Consider the following 24730-nt stretch of genomic DNA (forward strand, 5'->3'; position numbering starts at 1 on the left):
ACATTTTTAGAGAGTAGCCAAAGGTAACTAGTTAGCTAGCTAGCTAGCTGCACTCTGTTGTGGTCGAAATGGGCCTAATAAATATGAATATAATATGAACAGACTTTAAGACCACATGTGAATGCGACAGCGGCGTCAACGTGGCACATCTCACGCATCATGCTGAGCAAATGGGGACCGCTAAAGGAAATTGAAAAATTTGCAGACAGAGGAAATTAAAATAACCATGTCAGGATTTTTACAAGCCCGCATTCAGGACCTGAAGGAAGGTCTTTTTTTTTTTTTTTAATAACCTACTGTACACGCTCGGCTGGGGGATGCATTATGAAAAGCAGCTGGCAAACGCTGCCCGAGGCAGAACATGTTTGAAACGGGCCGTGTCAGCTTTCTACATCTCACTTTTGACTTTGACCTCGCATTTGGTTTCCCAACATCTGTTTTTATCACAATAAAATAGCACATGTGGCGCGACGATGTCCACTTTGGTTTTGGCCAGTACACAACAAACAAAAAGTGCGCAAAAAGAACCAACAAGACTAACACAAGCGTTTCAGTTTTGCGCTCTGTCTCTGAATGACGAACTGCGAAGAGGGGGGCATCGTGCATGTCATGACAGTCTCGTTTTATCTGGCCATCTCGCGCTGTCGCTATCTTCCACTTGTGGCAAAGAATGTCTGTTGCTACGTCAGGGAAGAAGCGGGATGAGCAAGCGAACGGCCGAGAAAAAAACAGACTCGCTTATTTCCATGTTCACGCTTTTTTAAATTCAGTTTGAATGAATTTCCAAAATAAATAAAGAGATAAATAAATAAAGAAAAGGCAGCTGTACAATGAAGATGCCATTCCGACAGAGTATTGCGCAACATTTTTCTTCGGCCCGCATAAAAAGCCGCAGTTACGCCAGCTGGTTGTACTAAATTTAAGTTGGCTGGCGACGGTCTGACGTCACGCAGAGCAAAGGCAACAAGTCCAAGATGGCGGACCTGCCTGGGTCACATAAAGTCTTTATAACCACACATAAAGAGCCAGCATGCTGCCTCTCAAGTATCATTTCTTTTATAGCGCTCAGCAAAAGAGCTGACAAGTCAGAGGCCAATGGTTGCGTAAGAATTCCACCGTCTTGCTGCTCAAACGTCGACTAATAACGCATCGAGCGGATAGCGGATATCGCAAGAGCAGATTGGAATCATCAGGAAATATTTGTGTGTATTTATTGGAGGACTGATTGTACACTGGAGCCCGCCGCAAGATAAGAGAGGCGAGCAAAAGTAGGAGACAAGCTAATGGGAGAGAGATTTCCCATGGCTGACCAAACTACTCACAGCTGGCCATCTAAAGAAAAAAAAAAAAGATATTTCTAATATGCTTTGAGAGCACCGCGTTCACAATTCTTAAGGGATATTTTGGCTTTGGTTTAGGTGGAAAACAGAAAAAAGTAAATGGATCAGATTTTTTTTGTAAAAGATTATTAAATAATTGTATTGAAAAGGACATTGGGCAACATGTTCAAAAAATTCATATATTATGGAAATAGTCACCTTTTTGACATAAGACCCTCAAATATTAATTTACATTGATTTTCAGTATGATTTCATTTAGTGGTGAACTTTAAAAAGGACAAAATCAATTGTTGGAAATGAAGTTAATTCATGTCAATCAGGAGTTCAGTTTTGTTAGCATTTGATAAATTCCCATTTTAAGAAAATCTGGTAGATGATGCTTTAAAACCAATTTAAAAAAGTGTTTATGAGGCAAGAATAACAATTAATAAAATTATGAAAGTTAAATTGGTGCACTAACTCCGCAAATGAAAAGTATTGTTTGCAAAATAGACAATTGTCAACAGTTTAACCACTATTCCCTAATTCTTTTTTTTTTTTTAAATTACTCTCATATTTTTTTTAGGATGAATAGAATTGAAGCCATTTTTTAAAATAGAATTCCATCACAAAAAGGTTTTGTGGACAATAAGTAACAAATCAAAAAGCGGCTGTGGTTTAAACGCTGTATTGAGCTTTGTGCCTGCAGGTGATTTTTGAACACACGCGGTAATCCCACATAAAAAAAAAGAAAAGATAAAAAAGAAAAATCCACTCCGAGTACCCGCTAATCGTAAATTTGTAATTAGGTTGTACTTCACAAGCGGGACATAGCAACACATCAAAGCCCGCTGAAAAAACATCTCAATATGCAATTAAAATTAAAACACTTATTAGAGCAAGTTTTAGTGTGTGTGTGTGGGGGGGGGGGGTGTACAGGCACACACACACAGACAGACACACACACACACACACGGACGGCCTCTTTCAAAGCCACCGTCGGAAAGCCTGTGGTCTGCAAGAGGAAAAATGTCCTTAAACACGAGTGCGAGTTTGCCTTGGCCAGTGCGTCAGCGGTGAGCTAATCTTTTTGGGCCTGGCCGTTTTCCATCTGGAATAAGGCGGGACTGCTCATTGGTGAAGGTGAACGAGGGGAGTTGTTTTTTTTTTTAGGCATTTGCTCAAATGAGTTTTATTGTCTGAGTTATAAAGCTGAATCTCATATGTTAGCTGTAGAAGGTGCGGCTAACGAGGAGGACGTGAAACTGCAAAAGCTGTCGTATGCATGCCGGACCAGTAGTTGGCACTATGATACTCTACAAACCAAGAGAGTACTTTTCATCGACTACGACTGTAACTCGGTAATATTTTTCATAGAATCTAAGTTTTGGTAATATTACATGATCTGTCTCGTTGTGCTGCTACACCGTTTGTGTTCACAATTTTGCATTGACTTTTGAGGTTGAACACGTGACCTAAACATGTGCAGCCTTTTTCTAATCTCTTCCACCTTCTTTCTCAGTACGACTTTGTGGCTCTCGTTGGCTCGGGTCCCAGACTCTGTCAGTAAAAAAAGGCTTCAGGCAGACACAGGGATTTGGAGTCCATTTCCTGCGGTGCAGCATCATGCGACGCCATTGGCCTTTCGCGAGACTCTCCCCTCCGAGAATCGACGTTCTAAATCGGGCCGCTTCGGCCTTGTCCTCTGTTTTCACTTAAGCATTGCTTCACCTCTTCACTCCCTAAAACGCCTCCACCTCCGTCTGAAATGGAAGATTTGAACGGCAAAGCGGCCGTGTGGCTTTACGTTGGACGTACGTTAAGTTTCCTCGCTTTTTGTTTTCAAATTTTATTGTCCAGCGCCAAATTACAATTTCTCCGCCACCTTACAAACCTCCAGGGCGACCTTTTCATTCTTTATAAGCCAGCTTTGAATAATTACTTATCTTTGTACAGTGGCGTTCTCATTGAAAATAACTTTGCCGCTTTCGAGGTGCAAGGAGAGTTTGTTTACTTTGGCTGCCGTTGACTTGCGAGGGGGTTTAAGAGGCGATCCCAACGTTTTAGTTTACCGTCACCATCTTTGATTGCCCTTAATTCCGCCATGTTGACATACCGAGAGATAAAAGTGTGACGGCATTAGCTAAGTGTTACAAGCGTGTCGACGTGAACACTAAACATTGCGGTTTTCTCGGCACAAAACACAAAACCTGCGCGTTATCGTTCCGTAATTAGTCGTTATTGCATCATAATAATCATCATCATAATTGATCCCGGAGGGGCCCCGTCAACTACGAGACAAATTTCCCTCTTCTAACCACATGAAAAACAAAAACATTGTCAGGCTCGTCTACTGTTGGAGAAAGGCAGCGTCAGATCGTTCGCAGCATCTCCTGTCGCAGCCAAACCACAAACAAAAACATCACATTTGGCAGTTACAGCGCCGTCCGTCACCACAGGCTATTGTCTGGCGCAATTAAATATGGAGGCATCTCTCAACTCGCATCCCTCGGCTGCCTTCTCGGCTTCTTTTGTCTGCGCCGATTTATGACTTTGACAAGCAACGACAGACAAACTGCGCCGGTCGGCTTCCGTGGCTTGCGGCTTCGATCGCTTCAACCGCTTGATGGAGCAAATATTTGAAGGGCTTCAGGTAAAATCAAAACGATTCATGGATGCTTTGATTTGGTCTAAATCCTGTTTAAACATCAATCTGGAGAAAAAAAAATGTGAGCAATGAAATTTGACAGTCATTTGGTTCTAATTGTATGGTTAGTAAATTTGTAATGGATGTCTTGCTATTTTTTCTCCCCTGTTTTTAAATCCAATACAGGATTTAAAGATCTGACTTTAATTTTTGAATCGGATTAATTGTCTGTCTACTAGAGTCCTAAATCATTCTGAGGTTAAATTGGACATCATTTTTCTTCTTCATAAAGACATGAGAGAAACTGGATCTATTAGTCGTAATGCTCTATTGTTAGCGTGTTAGCATCCCTGGCCGTAACAGAAAAATGGAAAACTGTCAATAAAGTTGCTAAGTAGCATTAGCTTTGGTGTATTTAACTGGCAATGTAGATGAAAAAAAAATACGGATTTCAATACATTGTCACGTACGTTTGAAAATAATGTCAATAATTTGTAGCCCCGCCCCCAAATCTCATTTCCAGGGACTTTAACACATGATATGAGACGCGGCCACCTGTTGAAGGGGCCCACTGAGAAGGCCGCCAGCCGGCCGGCCAAATCTCCAGCAACATGTCCAATTCTCTGATTAACATTCCGGGCCGGGCCGGGACTCATTTAGCAAATCTGTCAGCAGGTGGACAGAGGGAAGCGGGAGGCTGGATGGCACAATAATTGCAAGCGAATCCGGACCGTGTCCTTCATCGCCGCTCGTAATGAAACAGGTGAACAACTTGGGAGTTTAAAAAAAAAAAAGTGAGAGCAATTTGGGGTAAAAAGCTCCGCTGGCGGCGCTGATCCTTTGGCCAAAAGAAGAGCTTTTTGTTTTAAAGAGTAGGAAGAAAAAAAAAAGGAAAAAAAAAGGGCTTTTTTTTTTTTTTTCTCTCCGCACAAGGGTTCAGAAATGCTGTGAAAGCAACAGCTGTTGTTTCCTTTCCCCGCCAAACAAAGGCCAAGGACCCACTGGAAGGCGATACTCCACCGAGGGGCGCTTGTAAAACGAGCCGGGCCGGGCCGGGCCCGCAGAGGAATGAGACAGTTCGTCTCTAAGCCCGTGACAATTTGTCGCCTCGGGCGCAGATAGTCTGACGAGAAGAACTCCTTTTGAGCAAAGACAAGAGAAGACCCCGATGGCGCTCGTGAATGCTTTTTGGCGGGGGGAGTCGTTCCCCAAATGGACCACAGAGATCTCTTTTTGGGGTTTTTCTCGACACTTCACGGGCCTATGAAGGAAGTCGTATATCTTCTCCCCGGGCACTTAGGTTATCAAAACATAAAGCCCTACGTTCAGTGTTTGGTTTTGAATATCCGTCACTGATTTCTTGGTCAATCAACCCTCTCGTGGTGAAATAAAAAAAAAAAACAGAAGAGATTGTTGAGAGGACCACATCCCGTAACCATGACCTGACCCGACTGCCGCCGATTGTTCAGTTGAATGAGTGAAAAGGCGCTTTTATATCATGAATGATGTTATCCCTTTGCCACGGGAGCAGCTGGAGGTTCACACACGCTTGGAAATATTTACACACTTTGTCTTTGACTCTCGAACTAACCGTGTGGCCGAAAAGCAGAGTTCTCGTCACCGAATTGATCATGTACTAAGATGCGTGTTTGTCTTCACCTGTTTTTGTGTTGCATCTGTGGATGACTTTTGGATTTGTAAGAAGGGAACAGCTGTTTGTTGAGGTGCTGAACACTTTGGCTCATCCACAATATGGCGCCTCAGTCCTGCAAAGAAGTTCACATCTATTTTAAATCCATTTCACATTGCTAAAAAAAACAACAACAAAAAAAACTTTCCACTCAGTAGGCCATGATTTTAATCAGTTTATTCACAAAAAGTTTGTCTTTTAATTTTTATTTCAAACAGAGGGTTAGTAAACAAGTAGTTTCATAGAACATGGGGGGAAAAAAAAAAAGTTACACAATACTAAATTGCATGAAAATTAAATTGGATATTCATTTTCCACATCAAAGTTGAAAAGATGAATATTAAAAGAATAAAATGAGATCTTTTTGACACATTCATGTCAGATTATTTGTGGGATTGGTTCTTACAAAGATAAGGCCCGGGGGCCATATCTAGGCCAACACAAATTTTGGGTGGTTCACTAAAGCAAATGAAATGTCTAATTTATGGGGGGGGGGGGGGGGGGGGTTGTCTCTTCATTTTAACAGAAAAACTGAACATCATCGAAGTTTTCTTCACTGTTAGCAGCAATCCCAAACTATAAACTGTTGCATAGATTTATAATAGATTTTTGTATAGCATATTTACGAGTGTGAAGACCCACTGGCGCCACGACCCCAAATGCTTCGGCTTCCTAATTTTAGACCCTGCGTTAAATTCATGGAAGCTCCTTCCCAAAAAGAAGACGAGAGAGGCAGAGACATGTGAAAACCTTCCTGCTCCATTGTGAGCGCCTGCACAAAGAGGCCTTTATTGATGACCCTCAATCAGCGGCCTTGCTCTGGCCTGCTTCACTAAACTGCACCATTGTGCCACCAAAAGTGGGGATTATTCATTATGTGCTTAGCTCATGTCTGATGTATCATGTTTTTTTTTCCTGTGCCACCAAGACTCACAAAAAATGGCAGACCTCAGAATTATTCTGAAACAATTGTATAGTTTGTCTTTCGCGGGCACACAAATGTTCTTTTCGAGAGCCACGTAAAATGTGTCAGTTTCCAAAAAGTACACGTTTCCCTTTCTCGTCAGACAGAGACGCAGGCGGGGACGTGTTTGCTCTTGGGATTTCACTTGAAGATGTTTACAAAAGCCACGGCAGGAGAACACAACGGGAAAGAAAATGACCTGGAGCAGCGGCGGTGAATGGACTCGCGCTTACACAGCTCAGGGGCTAATCTGATGAATAAACAGATCACTTACTTACCACTTTCACACTGATTTTTTTTTTTTGGGGGGGGGAATTCAACTTTTTTTGTACAAGTGAAATGCAGAAAGAGAATCTGTGTCCACTCCGTCACTCAACTAGATTTGTAAATTTGTCTGATCAGTATTTTGTATTGCTTAATGACTCTACAGATGCTAACGCACACGTTTATTCTAAAAAAAAAAAAAAAAATCAAAAATAAAGGAAGCATTTAATAACGTCTAGAATCTAAAGTCTTCCTTCGAGTGACTTTTTCGAAAGATGCTTTCACGTGTAGTGTCAGGCAAGACTAAAGCGCCGCGCCGACAGATCGAGTCTGTTATCAAACATGACAAAAAAGTACGTCGGGTCCGAGCGACCCACACACCGACACTCCAAAAAAGACTTAACTCAGCCCTGCGTGGGCATTCAAGGCGTCTTCTGTGCCACGCCTGCCTCTTCATTAATTACTTTGAAGGCTCCCGCTTGTGTTGGGCTTAACAAAGCCGGGTCGAGCTCACGCGGCATAGCCAACATATTTATGACCTACAGTGCGCGTAAGAGGCCAAGCGGCCGGCTTGCGTGGGCCCACGCTCCTGCCTACCCGCGTTGGGCTCACACAGGCGGCATAAAAGGAGGAAATGAATGTGTGAGGGATGAATGCGTGGCCCCGGGGGTCAGCTTAATGGAGTGAGACCCCGGAGCCTATTGACTTCCACACTCAAACTATTAACTCCCCGCAACTCCCAAGCTAGGGCCTCATTATTCATTTGAGGGCCAAAGCACATTGTCGTTTACATATTTAAGTTTGGGGACTTGTCGGAGTGATGCCGGGACAAAGTGCGGTGCCTTTGGAACTCTGATTCGAGAACTTCATCCATAACATCATGATGCAAGCCCGCCATTCAAATGACAACTGGCGCACAGCCGATTTAATTGGATTTTAGAAATTGATACAAATCAGCCATTTTTAATATATCATAAGGTAACATCAATAGATATTTGTCATAATTTGATGATCTTTTTTTTTATTACTTTTTTTTGTAATTGAATACAAGTACAATAATAAACAGCGTCAATCAAATCCAAGCATTACCTTTGCAGTACAAAACTGGATCTTGATTGTGCTAGAGTGCCTATTCAGGGTTGGGGAAATAAAGGAGAGGGGGAAAAAAAACACGTTGCTTTAAATCCCCTAAGTTCCCCCCTCCCTAAACTTTCCTCTAATTGGCCAACTTTTTGGAAGACAGAGGAGCGAGGCTGTCCTTACGCTTCGGGGCCATATGAGTTAGATTAGCATATAAAGGCATATCAAGAATGCCATCCGTCCGTCCATCCATCTTCTATAGCGCTTGTCCTCATTAGAGTTGTGGGTGAGCTGGAGCCCATCCCAGCTGACTCACCAAACTGGTCGCCAGTCCAAAACAGAGCACGTTTGAGACAAACGACCATTGAAACGTGCGGTCGTGCCATCACTGACGCGACACGCACAACATTGTGAGCCAATGTTGATCTAATCATTGCAAAAAAAGTCGTCATCTCTTTTCTTGGCAGAGAAGGCGGAATTTAGTTCGTTGAGTTATGTTGTTTTAAAAAATGTTATTTTTCGACAGGCAACACAGACACGTCCAAATTTAGAGTTGCCCTCCTCGTTGTGTTGAAACATGCCAGGCGGCACTGAGATCTACCGAGTAGTTAAGCAGCGGCAGAAATTAGGTGATAATACAAAATAGTATTAATAGTATATAACAGAGTTAAGAAATTCCACAAATGTACATGCTTGTCAGTGTGTTGTTTGGGAGGGTTTGAGGGTGGGGGGGTGGAGTGTCATCCATAACAAGCGAGCGGGGTATGTTTCTTTAAGACAAGCCCATAAATGGTGGCCCGGTCAGCACCTCCTTCAGTGGGAATGAGCTGGCTGCGTTTCCAGTTTTCCTTGGCGGGTCAAGCCTGCCATTGAAGTGTGAATGGGCTGCCATGGCAGATTACACCGCACAGCTGTCCCCCTACCGTGGAAATTAAGTTATGCCCCGTGTCAGCAAGTTTTGTGTTTTCCTCTCTCTGTCTCTTTCTCTCATCCGCGCACCCCCACTGCCATTATCTCCTACTCCCCCCCCCTCCCCGCGTACTCCTTGAAAAGTGGGGGCCTCTCGCAAAGGGGTTAAGGTTAGGCTAGGCTTTAGCCTGCCGGGGTTGGAGGGAGAAAAAAAAACACCCCCCGCGAATGCAATGCATCTGACTCCCATGACATTTTTTTCTTTAAGCAGTCAGAAAGTTCTGGTGACTCGCAGACCCAAAGTCAGCCGCGACTTGTTGTCTGTGTGCATCTCGCTCGGCGTGTGGCCCCCCCCCCTGCCTCGTGTTTTGTTTATCTGCGGGTGGAGTTGTTTGCCTTGTGGTCAAAGTAAAAGGAAAACACTCTGGCTTCTCTATAGTCTGACGTATGCTGGAAATGCCCCCCCCCCTGAACTCGAAAAGCCCTTGTCACCAAACAAAAGCTCATTTACACTTGATAGACAAATGTATTGGAGGACAAGTGGAACAGTTTCAGGAAGGCCCCAACATGATCTTCAAGTGCGGTCAAAGTATGCATGCTTGGAGGAGTTTGGTGAGGAAAAAGTTCATCAAAACATCTCTGGGGTAAACTCGAAGAGGGCTGAATAACTCATTGAATTCTAATCAACATTGCAGTGTTGTCGAATGCAATTTTTCAAAGCAGCTATGAGGGGGGAAAAATAGGCCCATTCAGTTAATTCAGTTGGTTGGTTAGCTAGTTAGTTACTGCTTGAGAAGTGTAGTCCACAAGAACTAACGGCTAACAGGCTAATGGGGGCGGCCATGTTGGCAGGGGCGATGTTCCCATCAAAGGCATTGGTAAGCATGACCGTTAGCTTAGCATCAAAAGTAGCATATCAAATCTACTTCATTCATTCTGGTGTTTACTAGAACATGCTAAATTCTGCTGATTTTGGTACAGTAGCTTCTCTATGATATCCAATTGTTTCTTTGAACTGATTAAAAAAAAAAAATGAAGGCCCATCTTTAGAAAAAAGCAGCATGCTACCCTTTGAGCCCTCCCTTTTGTCTAACGCTCCTCAGCGACATTTCCAAACAGGGAATATTAGAAATGGCTGCCAGCGCCAGTCAGGTAGCGAAGCGTTCCTCCGAGTGACAGTGGGATTAGTGCTGCAGGTTTTGTCTCAGGACCCCGAGGAGTGGGCCTGCAGTTTGGGTAACTGGATTACAGGCCTTTTGCTCATTTCAAAGGGTTGCCAACCCAGCAGTGGTCTTGCATGATGGAATCAAAGTGGCAGCTGAAATAGAAGGGAGAAAAACAACAAGGGGTCGCTGGAAAGTCCGCTAACGAGAGCCAGCCAGAACGTTCTCGTCTGATTGCCTTTGAACTCCTAGAGTAATGGTGGAACGAGAGCGTCGAATACTCCTCCAATTGAAACTCTCTGCAAACAAGAAAACATTTCTTAAAGCGGGAAGCACACGAGGGGGTCAAATTGGAAGTTCATTCGAGCCTACGCTGTGGTAACTTTGGGGGATTATTTCCAAATCCTTTCAAATGAACTTTTCCATCTCAGTGCCTCCTCCTCCTCCTTTTGCGCCGACGTCTCAGCCATTCCAACTGTCCAACCTTTTCGACATCACTTTCTGCACATGAGCCTTCACGACCCAAAGGGGGCAATATGGCCGCCGAACCTCCGAGGACAAACTACAATGACTTGACTTCTCCTCTCATCCTGACATCGTGCTTGCACATGAATTTACAAGAATGGAAAAACAGAAACGTAAGGAGTGGAGTTGGCGAGATCTGACCTTTTGATGGATTATAGCTGAGTGCTCCTAAAAGAAAATATGCAAGCTACACTACGGACGTAGGAATCATTTTAAGAGAACAAACTGGAACACTTTGGAGTTTGGGGAGGTGGGAAGAGGGGGGGGTCAAAAGCTCCTGCTGAGATCACATTCCATGTCAGTTTTTCATTTACCTCAACAAGAGGGGAAAAAAACGTCACCCCAAACAGATGCCAAGACTTAAGTGAAAACACTGCAAGGAAAAGTGGGGCTAAGGTTAAACATTCCATGTGGTAGAGTATCCCAAGGAGTAATAAAGTCGTTGTAATTATTTTTGCCTTGTCCTCAGGCTAACGTATTGAGCCGGGATCCAAACCCAAAACATGAATTTCACCTCGGACGCGCTCGACAAAATGGTCGTGGGGATTATTGGAGTTCTTTATTAGAAGCAGGCCGCGTGTGGCTTCCAACCGCAGTATCGGCGGCGAGAGGCCGCTGGCGTTTTGTAAACATTGTACTGCAATAGAGGGGGGGGGGGGGGGCTGATGTCAAAGATATTTGACACGAGAAAAAAAGAAAAAAAAAAAAGAGCGATGATAAATGAAATCCAAAACGAGCACCTACAAGATTGTGTGTGTTGGGTTTTAAAATCATATTTGCTGTGGCTTTCCTCAACTCATACCAACCATCATAACATACAGTGGATATCAAAAGTCTACACACCCCTGCAATTAAAAAAAAAAAAAAAAAAAAGAAAAACAACATTTCTAAACTATTTCACCGTGGTGTGACCTATAACATGTACAACTCAACAAACACTTGAAATAATGCGGTTGCACAAGTGTGCACACCCTACTCTAACCGGGTTGTGGGTGTGTTCGGAGCTAACCAATCGTGTGAATCAAAACCAGCTTGGGGAAGTTTTCCACATTCATCCATTTACACCCTACACATTATTATGTGCATGCTGTGACCCCCCCAGCCCCCCCTAAGAATCGAATCAGCCTGTGCAAGTGTGAGAGTCAAAAGAAAGATGAGGAGGAGGAGCCAAAGCCACGCTGGGCTCCAGAGCCTTTCTCCTCCTGGAACTCTACACGCTGATACTTCACGACACCGGGGAAACTTTTTTTTGCAAGGGGACTTTTTGAGAGGACATGTTGGCGGTCAATAAAGAACACATTGGTGATGAAACAGGCCCTTTTTTTTTTCCCACCAAGTTTTTGTTACAGCAACTACTCATGGAAAAGATCATTTCACAAAAACATCTCTTGCCAGGATCTGGAGAAGCCCGGCGGCGGCGGCCGAGGCAAGATCGTTCCCACATGCTTCCCTGCCGCTCGCCTCTCCAGAGGTGTCAAGCCGGCCTGAAAGAATGAAGTGGCTCGCCATTGTCCCGCTCAACTATTATGTGCTTAACATTTCCATGACAAAGATGCCACTCGACTTCTCCTCCATCCATTCAGCTAGACGGCCCTTAACCACCACCGCCACCGCCGCCGCCCCTCGACGTGGACATCAACAAACATTTGTACACATGCGCCAGAGATTTTTAATTGGAAGAAGAATTAAACGGCTAACTTTAGATCCGAGGTCAGCAACTCGTGTGAAATTGAAAGCTAATTCTTGTCGACTGATACTACCAAGGGCTAACCGTTGAACATACATAAATACCACAATATTTCTAGATACACTTGGATATTTTCAAATGAAGCAGAGTTACACCAGTGGAATGGAAAAGACAAGAACAAACATTGAACCAAACAAATGCAAATCCATGCGCCTGCCGATAGCACTGCTGTCAGTGTCAGTCTCAATTGTAAACATTTTTACTCCTGCCAAGTTTTCTTGTTCAGTTTGAATGGTTGTTTGTCTATATATTTATTTTGGGGAATACTTCGATCACATTTAGGATGCTGTCGTGTTTGATTTTAGCGGCAGCACGGGTTTTGTTGATACTCAACGACAGTGTGAATGCTCGCCTGTCTTGACGTGCCTTGTGATTGGCTGTCCGCCAGTCCAGGGTGTACCCCCCCCCCCTCCTCTCGGCCAAAATCAGCTGGTTTAGGATCAAGCTCAGCCGTGACCTGACCGAGGACAAGCGCTGTAGAAAAACGGATGTATGGAATTCCATTCCGTGTCCCACAAGGATGATTAAACCCTGATTTTCCTTGTGAAATAAAATACAATGTCAAAGTTTTTTCATCCAACCTTTAGTTTCAACTGTAGTTCGCCGCTGTTTAGTTTGAACTTTCACCGTTTCAACGACTGAAATAGGAAGCCTTTGACGTCAAAGTGTGAAATCAAAACAAGTCACAGTCAAGGATGATGTATTCAAGTTTTCCTTTATGCCTTCTATAAAAGTATATCATTAAGGCAAACCATACAGTGGATTTAGACATTTCTTTCTATAGGCTACAGACAGTCAATAAATCAGCACATAGCCTGTATCATAGAAGATTCTCTATATCTATATCAGCTATACACATATATACAATGTACAAGTGAATGTGGACAATAATAACTTCCCTTTAAAGCTGGTATTCTCAGTCTTTTATTAACACCACGAACATTTGGATGTGACTGGTTGGCATTGAATAAATTATTTCATTTCACCTTTTGGCTATTTACACTTTTTTTTTCCACCCTCCTCAATTCCAGCATTAAATACTTGGCGATCAGATGCCCAATGAGACAACAGTCATATAAAAAATAGCTCATATCTTTAAAAAGACTGTAAAAGATTGGCAGTGCACAGCATTACGTGGATATGAAGATTTAAACTGCTGCTGGACTCTGGATGAAAAATCAAAATCAATCTCAATGTATGAGCTGAGCGTCTGGTGAGTTTGGAGCTACTAAAGTTCCCCTCTGGTGGCAATTTGCATAGAAAATATAATCCACTTAAATCTGCGTTCAAACGTCTATGCGATCCTCCGGTTGGCGATCAAAAGAGGGGCGTTAGAGCCAAAATGGATGGCAGCAGCAGGGTCAAAACCGAGAGGAGCTCCGGGAGAGAGGCTCCATTCATCGGGTCTTCCCTGTAGTCCGAGTCCGTGTAGTCCTCGTCGTCCTCCGCGTCATAGTCATCGTGGAAGCCGCTGCTCTCTTCCGTCACCGGTGCGCCGAAACAGCGGCGCTTCATGTTGCTCTTGATAAACTCGCAGATGGGCCTTTCGTCGCCGTCGCACATGCAAGTGTCCAACTGCTGGCCCTTGGGGATCCTACGTAGGGCGGCGATCACGTTGCGACACGAGTCGGTGCACACGGAGCTGCTGAAAAGTTTACCGCAGTGTTTCAAATAGTCGCTCAAGGTAGAGCTGCACTGCTGATCGTCCAAGCATTGCATCCGGGCCGCCGTGCAGCCCGAACTGGTAGTCCGAGGCAAGCAGGGCTCGATGGCCAGTTTTGTGCGCGTGCAAAACGTATCGTGACCGCAGCTGCAGTCCTCCAGCACCGGTCCGTTTCGGGTTAGATTGAGCTGCACCAGAGACGAGATGCAATGGCTGGGACACTTCTTCCTGTCCCCGTTCAACACCGGCGCGCAGGCGCGCAAGTAGTGATCGTACGCGTAATTGCACTCGGGCTCCCTTTGGCAGTTGAGGATGGCCTGCCAGCAGATAAGTCTCCGGCCGTGGGGTGGCGAGGCTGCGGATAGCGCCGCAAGCAAAAGCACGCAGGTTAGTGGGCCGAGTGAGCCGCAGAGGCTCCGTGCCAGCGCGCCAAAGGTTGCCATGGTGGTGGTGGTGGTGGTTGCGGTGGTGGATGGTAAAACTCACAGCAGAGTCATAAGGTAAAACTTGAACGCCACTTCCAAGGACATTAATCCGAAAATCTGAGTCCGTTCAACAGGCTGCCGTGGAATCCCGGCTCCGTCAACACTCCGCGTGCCCATTTATCCAAAGCACGAAAGTTTTAAGGGACAAATCATTCCATCTCAGCGCTCCATTGCACCCCCTTTTCCTTTCCAACACCCCCGCCCGGATCTCGGCGAACAGCAACACAAAATAGAACGGCTCAAGTCCCCCCACCCATCCAAAAAAAAAAAAAAGTCTTCCAAGTGGCTCCTTTTGCGAGTCCGTGCGCGCACGGGAGTGCAAACAAACTTGTGCAAAGGAGGAGGTGAAAACAACAAGACTTGTAGGTCGCAAAGTGGTCCAGCGCATTTTGTGTGCGAGTTCCCCGGTCCCACTCGACTCTGGAGCCCTCAGCAGCTCATTGGTTGCCCCCCCCTCTTGTTGTGGCTTTGACGTGTGGAGGGCGGGAGTTCGGCCCAGGAGGAGGAGTGAGGGTGAAGAACAACACATCTTCAGGCTTGAGGTTACTACTCTATAAACGGATTGTCTTTGCCAGTGTTTCCCCCCAAATAATAAAAACAATGCATTATTCCATTCAATGTAACATTTCATTCGTAATCTTGCTCACTTGAATAGCAGAATTCTAACATCTTTGCTCATGATAGAATTTTTTCATCTCACACCAAGTAGACTATTAAAACTGCCCAAACACGAATAGAAGTTCCCTTTTGTTGGTTTTGCATAGCGCCCTCTGCCTTTCATGCTTTATTGCATTTTTTTTTTTTTTTAATCTTCAATATCCATTGACCCTCATGAGGATAAGCGGTACGGAAGATGAATGAATAAGTCGAGGGAGACGAGCCAAGAGAATTTGGTTTTCTAAGTACTTAAAAACCACAAATCAGCCTTTCATCCCCTTGATAATCACAATAACGTTAACCCCGAGGGGCATGCGTTTTGAATCTTCATCATTTCATCTGAAATGATTGAGCGGAATTAACTGCCAAGTTTCCCAACCTTAACGACTGATGACTTTAAATTCAAAGGAGTCTATGTTCCCCTTGACAAAACATCAATAAAAGCCGAATGCTATTTGTTTTAGAAACTGCCTTGATTTCACAGTCTCTCTCAAAGCGGCCGACATTGTCGCCATCCACATGACAAACGAGCGAGCGCTGCGTAAGCCTGTGTGTGTGTGTGTGTGTGTGTGTGTGTCTCTGGGATGAGAGTAAAACGATAGCCCACATGTTGACACACGAACCGGAGGAGGCCGTTTAGCCGCCGAGGCTTGATGTGGATGAGGGAGTCGGGCAAAGAGAGCAGCGAGGGCACAAAGACTGTTTGTGTTTCTGATCTCTGGAATGTACCTTTAGGCCACAGCGCCGAGCTTCCCGCCGCAAACAATGCACTCAATGTCAGTTACGGCTGGCTAGCGGAGACGCCGCTGGCGCTCTTCCAAGGTCCCGACTCGTCCGAAATGATGGATACCGGGAACCCAATACCTCGCCAGTACCTCCAGTACAAAGAACGGAACCTCGGAAGAAGATTTCCAAACATCAACAAGGTGGCCGTTTCGAGTGCTTTCAAGGCGTCGGTCAAATGAACTCAAAGCATCCGTTCATTTGTTGTGATTATTTTTCTTGAACAGTCCAGGCGATTTTCTGGAGCATATTTCGAAAATTGATTTGAAGGGGGGGACACACAATGGCCAGTACAAAAAGAGTTGGCATCAGTTTCAAACCACTTATATTTAAAACGCAATAGCTTAGTCTCGCAGTCCACTTGCTAAATGCTAAAGCTAAGCAATAGCAACGGCAGGGTTTTCAAGTATTCCAATTAGGAAACAACCACTAACGCAATAGCTTCGCCTTTCAGTCCACTAGCTAAATGCTAATGCTAAGCAATAGCAACGGCAGGGTTTTCAACTATTCCAATTAGGAAGCAACCACTAACGCAATAGCTTCGCCTTTCAGTCCACTAGCTAAATGCTAATGCTAAGTAATAGCAACAGCAGGGTTTTCATGTATTCCTATTAGGAAACAACCACAAACACAATAGCTTCGACTTTCAGTTCACTAGCTAAATGCTAATGCTTAGTAATAGCAACAGCAGGGTTTTCATGTATTCCGATTCGGATGAAACCTTTCAAATAAGTACAGTTGACCACTTCACTTCAAGGATGGCCCGTGTCGTGAGGAGCTTATCTATCATCCAACGGCGGCGTATCACCATGCGGAAATATACAAATACAGGAAATGACTTTGCAGGAACTATCCATTCAAATTGCTTCCTCGAAGGGATTTCAAAGCAGCGATAATGGCAAGTGATAAGTTATTTGGAACAGAACCAAGCGAGATTAAACATTCATTTCCTTCCTCGTCTCTGCCTGTTAATTTGCCTCTGCGTGTTCCGTCCTCTTCCTGGGATTTTGGCCGATCTGTTCGGCCTGGAACTGCCTAAGAGATTAAACGTTTCGACGTGGTGGATGACGCCGGAGAGGCTACGATTGACAGAAGGAGAATCCCAATGGTGATCTAAACCTTGGCTACTGGACTTTTTTGCATGGAACAGAATAGCCATGATGGCATTTGTGATTATTTCCTGAGGCTATCACAAACCTTAAATTCAAAGTGTCCTTTCTTCATAATCCTGCTAAATGAGGGTAGTGTTAAATCAAGTGTTATAAGGACTGTGTGTGTGTGTGTTGTCTTTAATCAGTATGATTAAAGTCATCCATCATGTCAAATAGGCCTCAGTCCTGCTGACCCTTATTAATACAGTCCATTGAACATTTGTATCTTTTTTTTAAGTGCATAGGTTGTAGGCCATCATAATGGTGGGGGGAAAAAGTTTGGAAAAGTTTTATCTTTTTCTATCTCTGAAATTGCATTTAAAGTTTCTTGGAAACTCCTGATCGTCTTTCCACGAGTTGAGCATCCTGGTGAACGTCTGAGCAAACATCCAACAAAACGTCATAACATTTTTTATTTTTTTTCAACTCGAGGCTGAAATGTTTTGGCTCGTGGATTTCTTTCCACTGTTTGGGTGCCAGGCGGATAAAAGAATAGAACGATCCAGGTAACGCACACCTAAAGACCTCTCCGATCTGCTTTCGGGGCCCGACCGGCTGTTGTGACGATTAGCCTCTGTGACCTCAATGCACACGTGAGCGCTTGCAAAAAAAAGAAACTCTGGCTATCAAAACGATGAGAATGCTAGAAAAAGTTTCAACCCGACAACATCAAATCTTGGACTTGACTCAAGAATCTCCAATCTTTCCATGATGCAACGCAACCACCATACATTCACTTGAAAGGAATTCAACACAATAAATCCCACAGGCGTCCTTATGGGCGCAGCAAAAGTACCAGTCGAAGAGATCACAAGCGAAAAACAAATGGGTCCAAAACGACCCCCAGTAGAACACCCCCCCCCCCCCCCTCCCGCCAACCTTTGGCATGCCGGTCGATTATAGAGATGTCAAGTAGTGCGGGCGGGGAATGTGAAACTCAAGCACATAACCCCCCCCCCCCTCCCCAATTGGCACGTTGGACGCGGTTATGAGAGCACTTCATCCGAGTGTAAACTGTGTATTTAAAAAGCCGTCATTGTGGGACTAACACTGGCCCTCGAGTAGCTTGTTGGAATAACTCAATGACACAATGCTTGCTTTTCTAAATAAACACATGTGGGTAGGCCGTTCAAAGCGTCAGTTTCCCCTTCGTTCCTTCTCCCCTCCTCCATCCCATCTGTAAGTGCCCTCGCACACACACACACACTTGCTTCCAGCCTCTGTCCACATGTCTAAGAAAGGCAAAAGGGGCGCTCTTCTTCCCGCAGCTGTTCCGAACAGACAGACAGACGTCTATTCCAGCCTCCCTAGTGCACCAATTCCGGTCGTCTTCTCAGGCCCATTAAATGATTTTTTTTTTTAAAGTCTTCCAAGACCACTGTCTATTTACGGACACCCACACACCAACTGCTCACGGCCTCTGTTGTTAAAAACGATGTCTTACGGCGGAAACGAGGTTGGCAAAATCTTGCTAGCATTGGATTATAAAGTCTCATTTCACAATGGCTCGGATCCTCCATATCATAAGATGATGACCCCCCCAGCATCCCTTCTCCGGCTATTCGTGAATCATCAGGCGTCCCTTAAGGGCCCAATTGCATCCGAGGCGTCCCGAATGGCACACAAGTTTGCGATCCAAACACTGTTGCGTTGTTTGCGAACCGCCACAAAGTGTGAAAATGCCAAGGTTGTTGTTTCGCAAGTCCTTTTTGTCAGGAAATTCGATTTTGCAAAAAAAATCTCACTCACTTGGATTGAGAACTTCGATCAATCGGTCACCAATCACAATGGTCTGAGAAAGTTTCGGAATCTATTGTTACTGAAGCTAAACGCGAGCATTTGTTAAGATAAGATAGAGAGAGAATGCCTTTAAAAGTCAACCACTAGTCACCAAAGTCCCCGGGCAGACTTTTTGCGGGGGCCCCGTTCCCAGAAGTACTGATAAGACTGCCTGGCGACTAAATCAAAAGCACATGTCGAACATAACAGAGATGCATCATTCCTCGGGGTGGATTACTGTGACCGATCCACATGTTACACACTCCAGACACAAATCATTTTTGCGAGGAACGTAACAATCCGATACGGTACCGTGGCTGTGCTTGATGTGTCGCTCAAAAACTGTAGTCGCAATTTTTAATTTTTTTCTTTTCTGGAGATGGATGTCTGCTTGGCTAACTTAAATGCTAAAGTTTTGCCCATGACAACTTGTTTTCAACTCGGCCAATAATTCTGCTGGGGCCCCAGATGACTTTAGACAGATTCATGGCGGTTAGCACCCGAGGTCAAATGCAGGTAATCCATCAGGGGCGCCGAGCTAACTCAGCAATGTCAGGTAGGAGCAAAAGAAGTCACGAGGTTACGACTCCTCGGCTGGAAATTTATAGCTTCTTCCCAGCGGGTTGCCACATTGCTAAGTTTGAGCGCCAGCGCACTTCGTAAACAAAATGAGAAGATGATATCCCTCCTTTCGTAAAGATAGCGCTTTGATTAGGAGTGAGCGATTCTTCTGTAAACTCCCGGGAGGAAAAGTTTTTACTGTGCCTTAAATGACGTGATGCTCAGATCGCAGGAACAACCGACAAAAATAAACAAGTCGACTCCCTCGCCGCGCCAGGCTCGGCCTGTTCCACTCCCAACATGGCAGCGGGACTCGGCGAGGATGACGAACAGTTTGCAGGGACTTTTGTTCTGAGGAAACAAGTTGACTTTTATTTCTAGACTTTATGTCGGAATGGGTCAAGCGGAGTTCAGGACTAATTATTGGCTAAAGAAGCGGGATCATTTTAATATTCGGGACTCTGGGATGACACGGTACGCTTGTGAGGTCGATGGCCAAATGTTGAGTTCATTCCCAGTTTTCTCGTTACTTCCGATGGCTCACCCTCTGGCCGTCGTCTCAACTGATAGGAATGCAGGTGCGGATGTGCACTGGCTTGCTTTGAGATTTGGATTTTTTTTTTATGATGCTTCAAGGGCCTGCTAACTCGTTCACCTTCCCAAACTTGACTTGAAGCCTTTTGGCAGTACTCAACTGAATTCCACTACTGATCTACCGAAATCAACATACGGAAAGTCAAACGCCTCTGGGACAATTTGGAAATATGGTTTGAAAGTAGAAGAAAACTTGGTCAGCACTATTTGTGAGACCTCGGCTCAGTGACAACATTATTTGACTTCCCTTTTGGCTTTTGTGAATACTTTAGACTACACTGGCGTCAAAAACAGTTTTTAGGAGAAAAAAAAAAAGAGTCAGCGTTTTGCAGACAATAATTTTTAGGGAGACGTGTAAACAAGTTTATGGTAGAATTAAGTTTTAATGTTTTTTTTTGTCCAATGTTTAAGTATTACTTGCAAAAAAAATGCTATTTTGAATCCTGTTAAAACACAGACTCGTGAATCTGGTTTGGACAAAAAAATAATAATAATTAAGGCCAAAAGAGAAAATGTGTATTGCACGACAGACATCTATTTTGGAACACTAAGAAATTATTATTGTATTTTTTTTAACACAGCCTATTTAATTTGGATATTCACATTTCAAATGATGGTATGCCATATATTTGGTTTCAGTTAATAGCGTTACAACAAAATGGCGGCTTAAGCTTTGACTTGATTACATACCGTATCAATCACCATGGTGGTGAAAAAAAAAAAAACGAGTGGACATCTGGGCATAATGGCAGTAATTGCCTGGACTCGGGTTTGTCTATGTATGTATGGAGCCCCACGGTCTGGACAAACCCCCAGCAAACACACTCATCCATCCATCCAGCACAAGGCAGACCTCTGATCCGTCTACGAGCCAACAATCTAGCCCTTCTTCTGTCCAGACATACTTTCTGTCAAAATCTGTCCCACCGTGAATGAAGATAAAGGAGCGGGCCATCAGTCAGCACGGGGCTACCAGAAATACAAAGATGGCCGGATAATACCAAACTCAAAGACCTTTCTCCTCCCCTGACGATTCCCTCCATCAAGCTTCTCCAGACAGAATACTCGAGAGCCCTAATGATACGTTTTTAGCTTCTAACTTAGATGTCAGGGGATTAAGAAAAAGGGCCTTCTGCATCTGACTGCAGCCGCAAAAGGACACAACTGGCAGAGGCAAGAAGTCGCAAGAGTAGCCGTTAAAGTAAGCGGGCAGTTTCCTCTCATTAGAAGCCTGTGGTGACGTTTGGATTTAAAATGGCCGCCGCCTCACAAAGTGGGAGCTGAGGAAATTAGGAAAGGATGGAGAAGGAGACAGCTGCTGCCTTGGGCTTTACATAGTAAAGTCACATGCGCTGTCTGGCTTTTGTCAACGCGATCGTTTCAAAGGCAGCTTGTCGCAGCCAATGATGCTAATCACAGAAGTTTATGCTATGAGTTTGTCTGGTGCTAGTTTAGCATTACATCAGCTAGTAAAAGGTAAGATCATAAATGTCAGAAAGGTGAGATTTATTGGACTTTTTTTTATGTTTCGCAATTTGAATGTAGCTTTTGATCAATCAACTCCTCCGTTGACTTTGAAACAGAGTCTCTCCTCTTCTACATTGTTAGGATGGGAAAGATTCATGCCGACATGGCCGCCACATTGATGCACTTTTTTTTAGTATTTGCCGTCCTTTGACTGCTGGGTCCACTGGAGTCATTCAAATCAAGGTTCTGTATTGGTTAGGTAGTCCCTCAACAAAGCTAGAGAACAAAAAGGATAGTTTTTAAGTCACGTAAGACAGCTTGTAGCATAAATTAGCTTAGCGCCTAGCCTTAACCCAATAGTTAAGCCTAACTTATTCCATCTACTCAATTCAAAATATCACACACAAACTTGAGTGTTTTGACAAGGTTTTTGTGTCGCCAAACATGATGTATGAAAAAGTTAAGACTCCAATTCAAGGATAACCGCCTGTATCAACAGCAACTTGAAGTGCAGTTGACCACATTAAGCTTTCTCACTTTACGCCTCTGTCAACGAATCTCATTCCAAAGAGAGGTGATGAAAACCTTGAGCGCTATTATCTAACCGGTCTCTTTTGTGTGGAGGTGTTATAATGAGCCACTTTGAAATCTTTCAAAACAAAACGCCTCAGATTTTTTTGCGCACTTCGAGTTGTTAGAAAGTCTGCTGCCAGAATTTCATAATCACAATTTTTGTTTGCTTTTCACACCTACTCAAGTAGCGCCATCTGGCATGTTGGGTGTTTGTGTTTCACTTGCATCCATTCATACTTTCTGCTCTATTATGTTGCAAATAAACATGACATTTTCTGCCCTTCGTTTCTTCTTTATTATTAGAAGACTATCAGAAAGATCCTCATTTGTTATTGTCTCGATAACTGGAAGCCCGGACGATTCAGCTCTTAAAAATAGAGCTACACTTCCCAGCAACGGGAAAAGGTCAGCGTGATTAGCTCTTAAATGTCTGATATCAATCACACCAACACAATTAGCTCTTATCATAAAAGCATTTTCGAAGGGTTGGCTAAGCCTCTTCACTGAAGAAGCAAGACACCCGGGCTTTGCTTTGAACTCGAGATAAGTCTCAGTATAGTCTGTGTTAGGGAAATGGATTTGTGTGTGTGTGTGTGTGTGTGTGTGTGTGTGTATGCCTATTTGCCTTTCTGAATTACAGTCAAAGAAGAGGGGTAAAACCTAAAACTATACATGCAAGGACATCAGATTTATAAGATTATCACAGATTTTGATTGGCCCAAACTAAAGCTTTGGAGGAGTAATTAGTAGAGACGGGGGTAGCTAAGTGATTTAAAGCATCAAAAAGCCATAGTTATCTAATATATAAAAAAAAAAAAATGCATTTTGCACAAGTGGTCTGATTTTACCATCGGCTTCCCTCAGGTCTGATATACACATCATTCAGTTGCTCCGCTGCTTCTCCCACCCTTACCTGACAGGAGCAGCTGCACCTCAAGACAGATAGGCCGTGTCATCTCCAAAAATTCCACCAACGCTGCCCTCCTCTACATTTTTTTTTTTTCCTGTCAGCACTCAGAGTGATGTTCTAATTTTACGAAGGCCGACAGCCCTGTGCGCGCGCGCGCACACACACACTTCCAATGTATACATTCTGTCAATAATCTCTAATCATAAATGAGAATACGCAAAAAAAAACCAGATGAAGTCATAACAACGGAATGGAACCTAACAAATGTCACATTCGATCTCACTTAAATGACCATACACAAGCCGGACGAGGTTTTGTTAAGGCGTCGAACGAGCAGCACAGCCTTCTGGGTAATCCACTGGGGATGTGCTGAAGGGAAACCCGAGCCGTCTCGGCATTCCGGGCAAAACGCCGCGACAGCGGTAGTAGCCTCGTAGGCCGTATCGATGACAAAAGCAGGGAGTGACGGCGAGCACCGATGCGTAAAACATGAGCCTGAGAACGTTTTGCTCAACTGAGTCAATTATAACTTGGACATGTAATCATACGTTGGGCTAAAGGAAAGCTCGGTAAACCGCAAAGTAGCTTGCTATTACGTCGCCCGTGTTAGTGTCGGCTACTATGAAATGCAGCTCGCCGGTTTTACACAACACAAATGTCAATGGAGGTTAAATGTTTGCGATGGTTTCGTGGCCTCCAAATGGAATAAGTTGCACTTGATGGGCAACCAATCATGTTCTCGTTTTTGTTCTGGTTCTGCGTTGCATTATTTTACGATTAAACTGTGTTACAGTCAAAAGCCATCCTTGAATGATACATTCAATCGAATTTTTTTTTCCCGCAAACAACTTACGTGAGCATTACGGCAAGTTTAGAAAAAGAAATTACACTGACTGACGGCTTTGTTAGGATGCGTTAAACGCTAAGACAAACACAAGCATCCAGTCAGACTACTGTGCGGTGAGCAACGATGCGGCCGTTCTGTATAAATTCAGGAGAGTTGTTTTGCTTGAAACCATATGGGACTCATTTGCAAGGGAACTTCTGGCATCGGTTCCAGGCATGGTTTTGATGTTCCCGATAGGCACGGCTGCCATCAAAACTACTCTGAGATAATTGTGGCCCTGTCGCCATAATGGTGAGGAAAATTCTGCACCTCTAGCCCAATCTGTTTTGTGTTAAAAAAAACAAAAAAAAAACAAAAAAACAACAACACATAACTCAATATTTGTGCCTGTAAAATTGCAGTTTTTCTGTTAAATGTTTAACAGGCAATTTTCGCATTGACGATTCAGTCTAGTTTAGATGAAAATGGACGGAGGCGCCTTTCGAAGGAGAACTTTAAGCGCCGCAATGCTTACAAGTGCAACTGACTTTAATAGTAAAACTATAAATGTTCATTTCCCCCTACAAATAAATACCCAAAGAACAACAAAAAAGCAAGGGCAAAAGTAATGACGATAGATGGCTGGTCATTTGGGTAATCATTCACATAATGCTGCTCCTTGACGACTGCAATAAATTCAGCGCTGTGATTCCAATCTGACAACACCATTTGTTGGCAAACACACGCGGTACAGTCAAACGCAGACGCGTAATGCCAAATCTAGCTCGTTTGCTAGCATTTACCCAGAACAGTCCTTGCATTCTATCGTTTTCGGGCAGTAATCGGGGAAACTCGACACTCAACGTTACAGTGCAGTTTTTGGGTCTTGAAAAAAACCAATGGACCCTCTGAGTGTTGCCCCCCCCCCCCTCCAGCTGAAAGTAGAACCTCAGCGGGTCAGAGCTACCTTAAG

General features: G+C 44.1%; 1 protein-coding gene and 1 long non-coding RNA gene across 2 annotated transcripts in view; both read right to left on the reverse strand.

Moving 5' to 3' along the window:
* Nucleotides 1-209: 209 nt before the first annotated feature.
* LOC147058512 (uncharacterized) overlaps nt 210-24730 on the reverse strand; it is a 37255-nt gene continuing 12734 nt past the window's right edge. Inside the window, exons 3-4 of the long non-coding RNA XR_015065853.1 lie at nt 5626-5732; nt 210-680 (exon numbers count right to left, since the gene is read on the reverse strand). This is a non-coding gene — a long non-coding RNA (uncharacterized LOC147058512). The remainder of the gene's footprint in view (nt 681-5625; nt 5733-24730) is intronic.
* gas1a (growth arrest-specific 1a) lies at nt 13005-17867 on the reverse strand. Its single transcript, XM_085909803.1, has one exon. The coding sequence runs from the start codon at nt 14412-14414 to the stop codon at nt 13626-13628; it is 789 nt and encodes a 262-aa protein (XP_085765929.1). The 5' UTR covers nt 14415-17867; the 3' UTR covers nt 13005-13625.

Source organism: Syngnathus leptorhynchus, chromosome 4 (genome assembly GCF_054491065.1).
Source record: "Syngnathus leptorhynchus isolate UIUO chromosome 4, UIUO_Slep, whole genome shotgun sequence".
Taxonomy (NCBI): Eukaryota; Metazoa; Chordata; class Actinopteri; order Syngnathiformes; family Syngnathidae; genus Syngnathus; species Syngnathus leptorhynchus.

Excerpts from the sequence above, each read along its gene's own strand:
- gas1a (XM_085909803.1), bottom strand. The coding sequence starts at position 14,414 with ATGGCAACCTTTGGCGCGCTGGCACGGAGCCTCTGCGGCTCACTCGGC.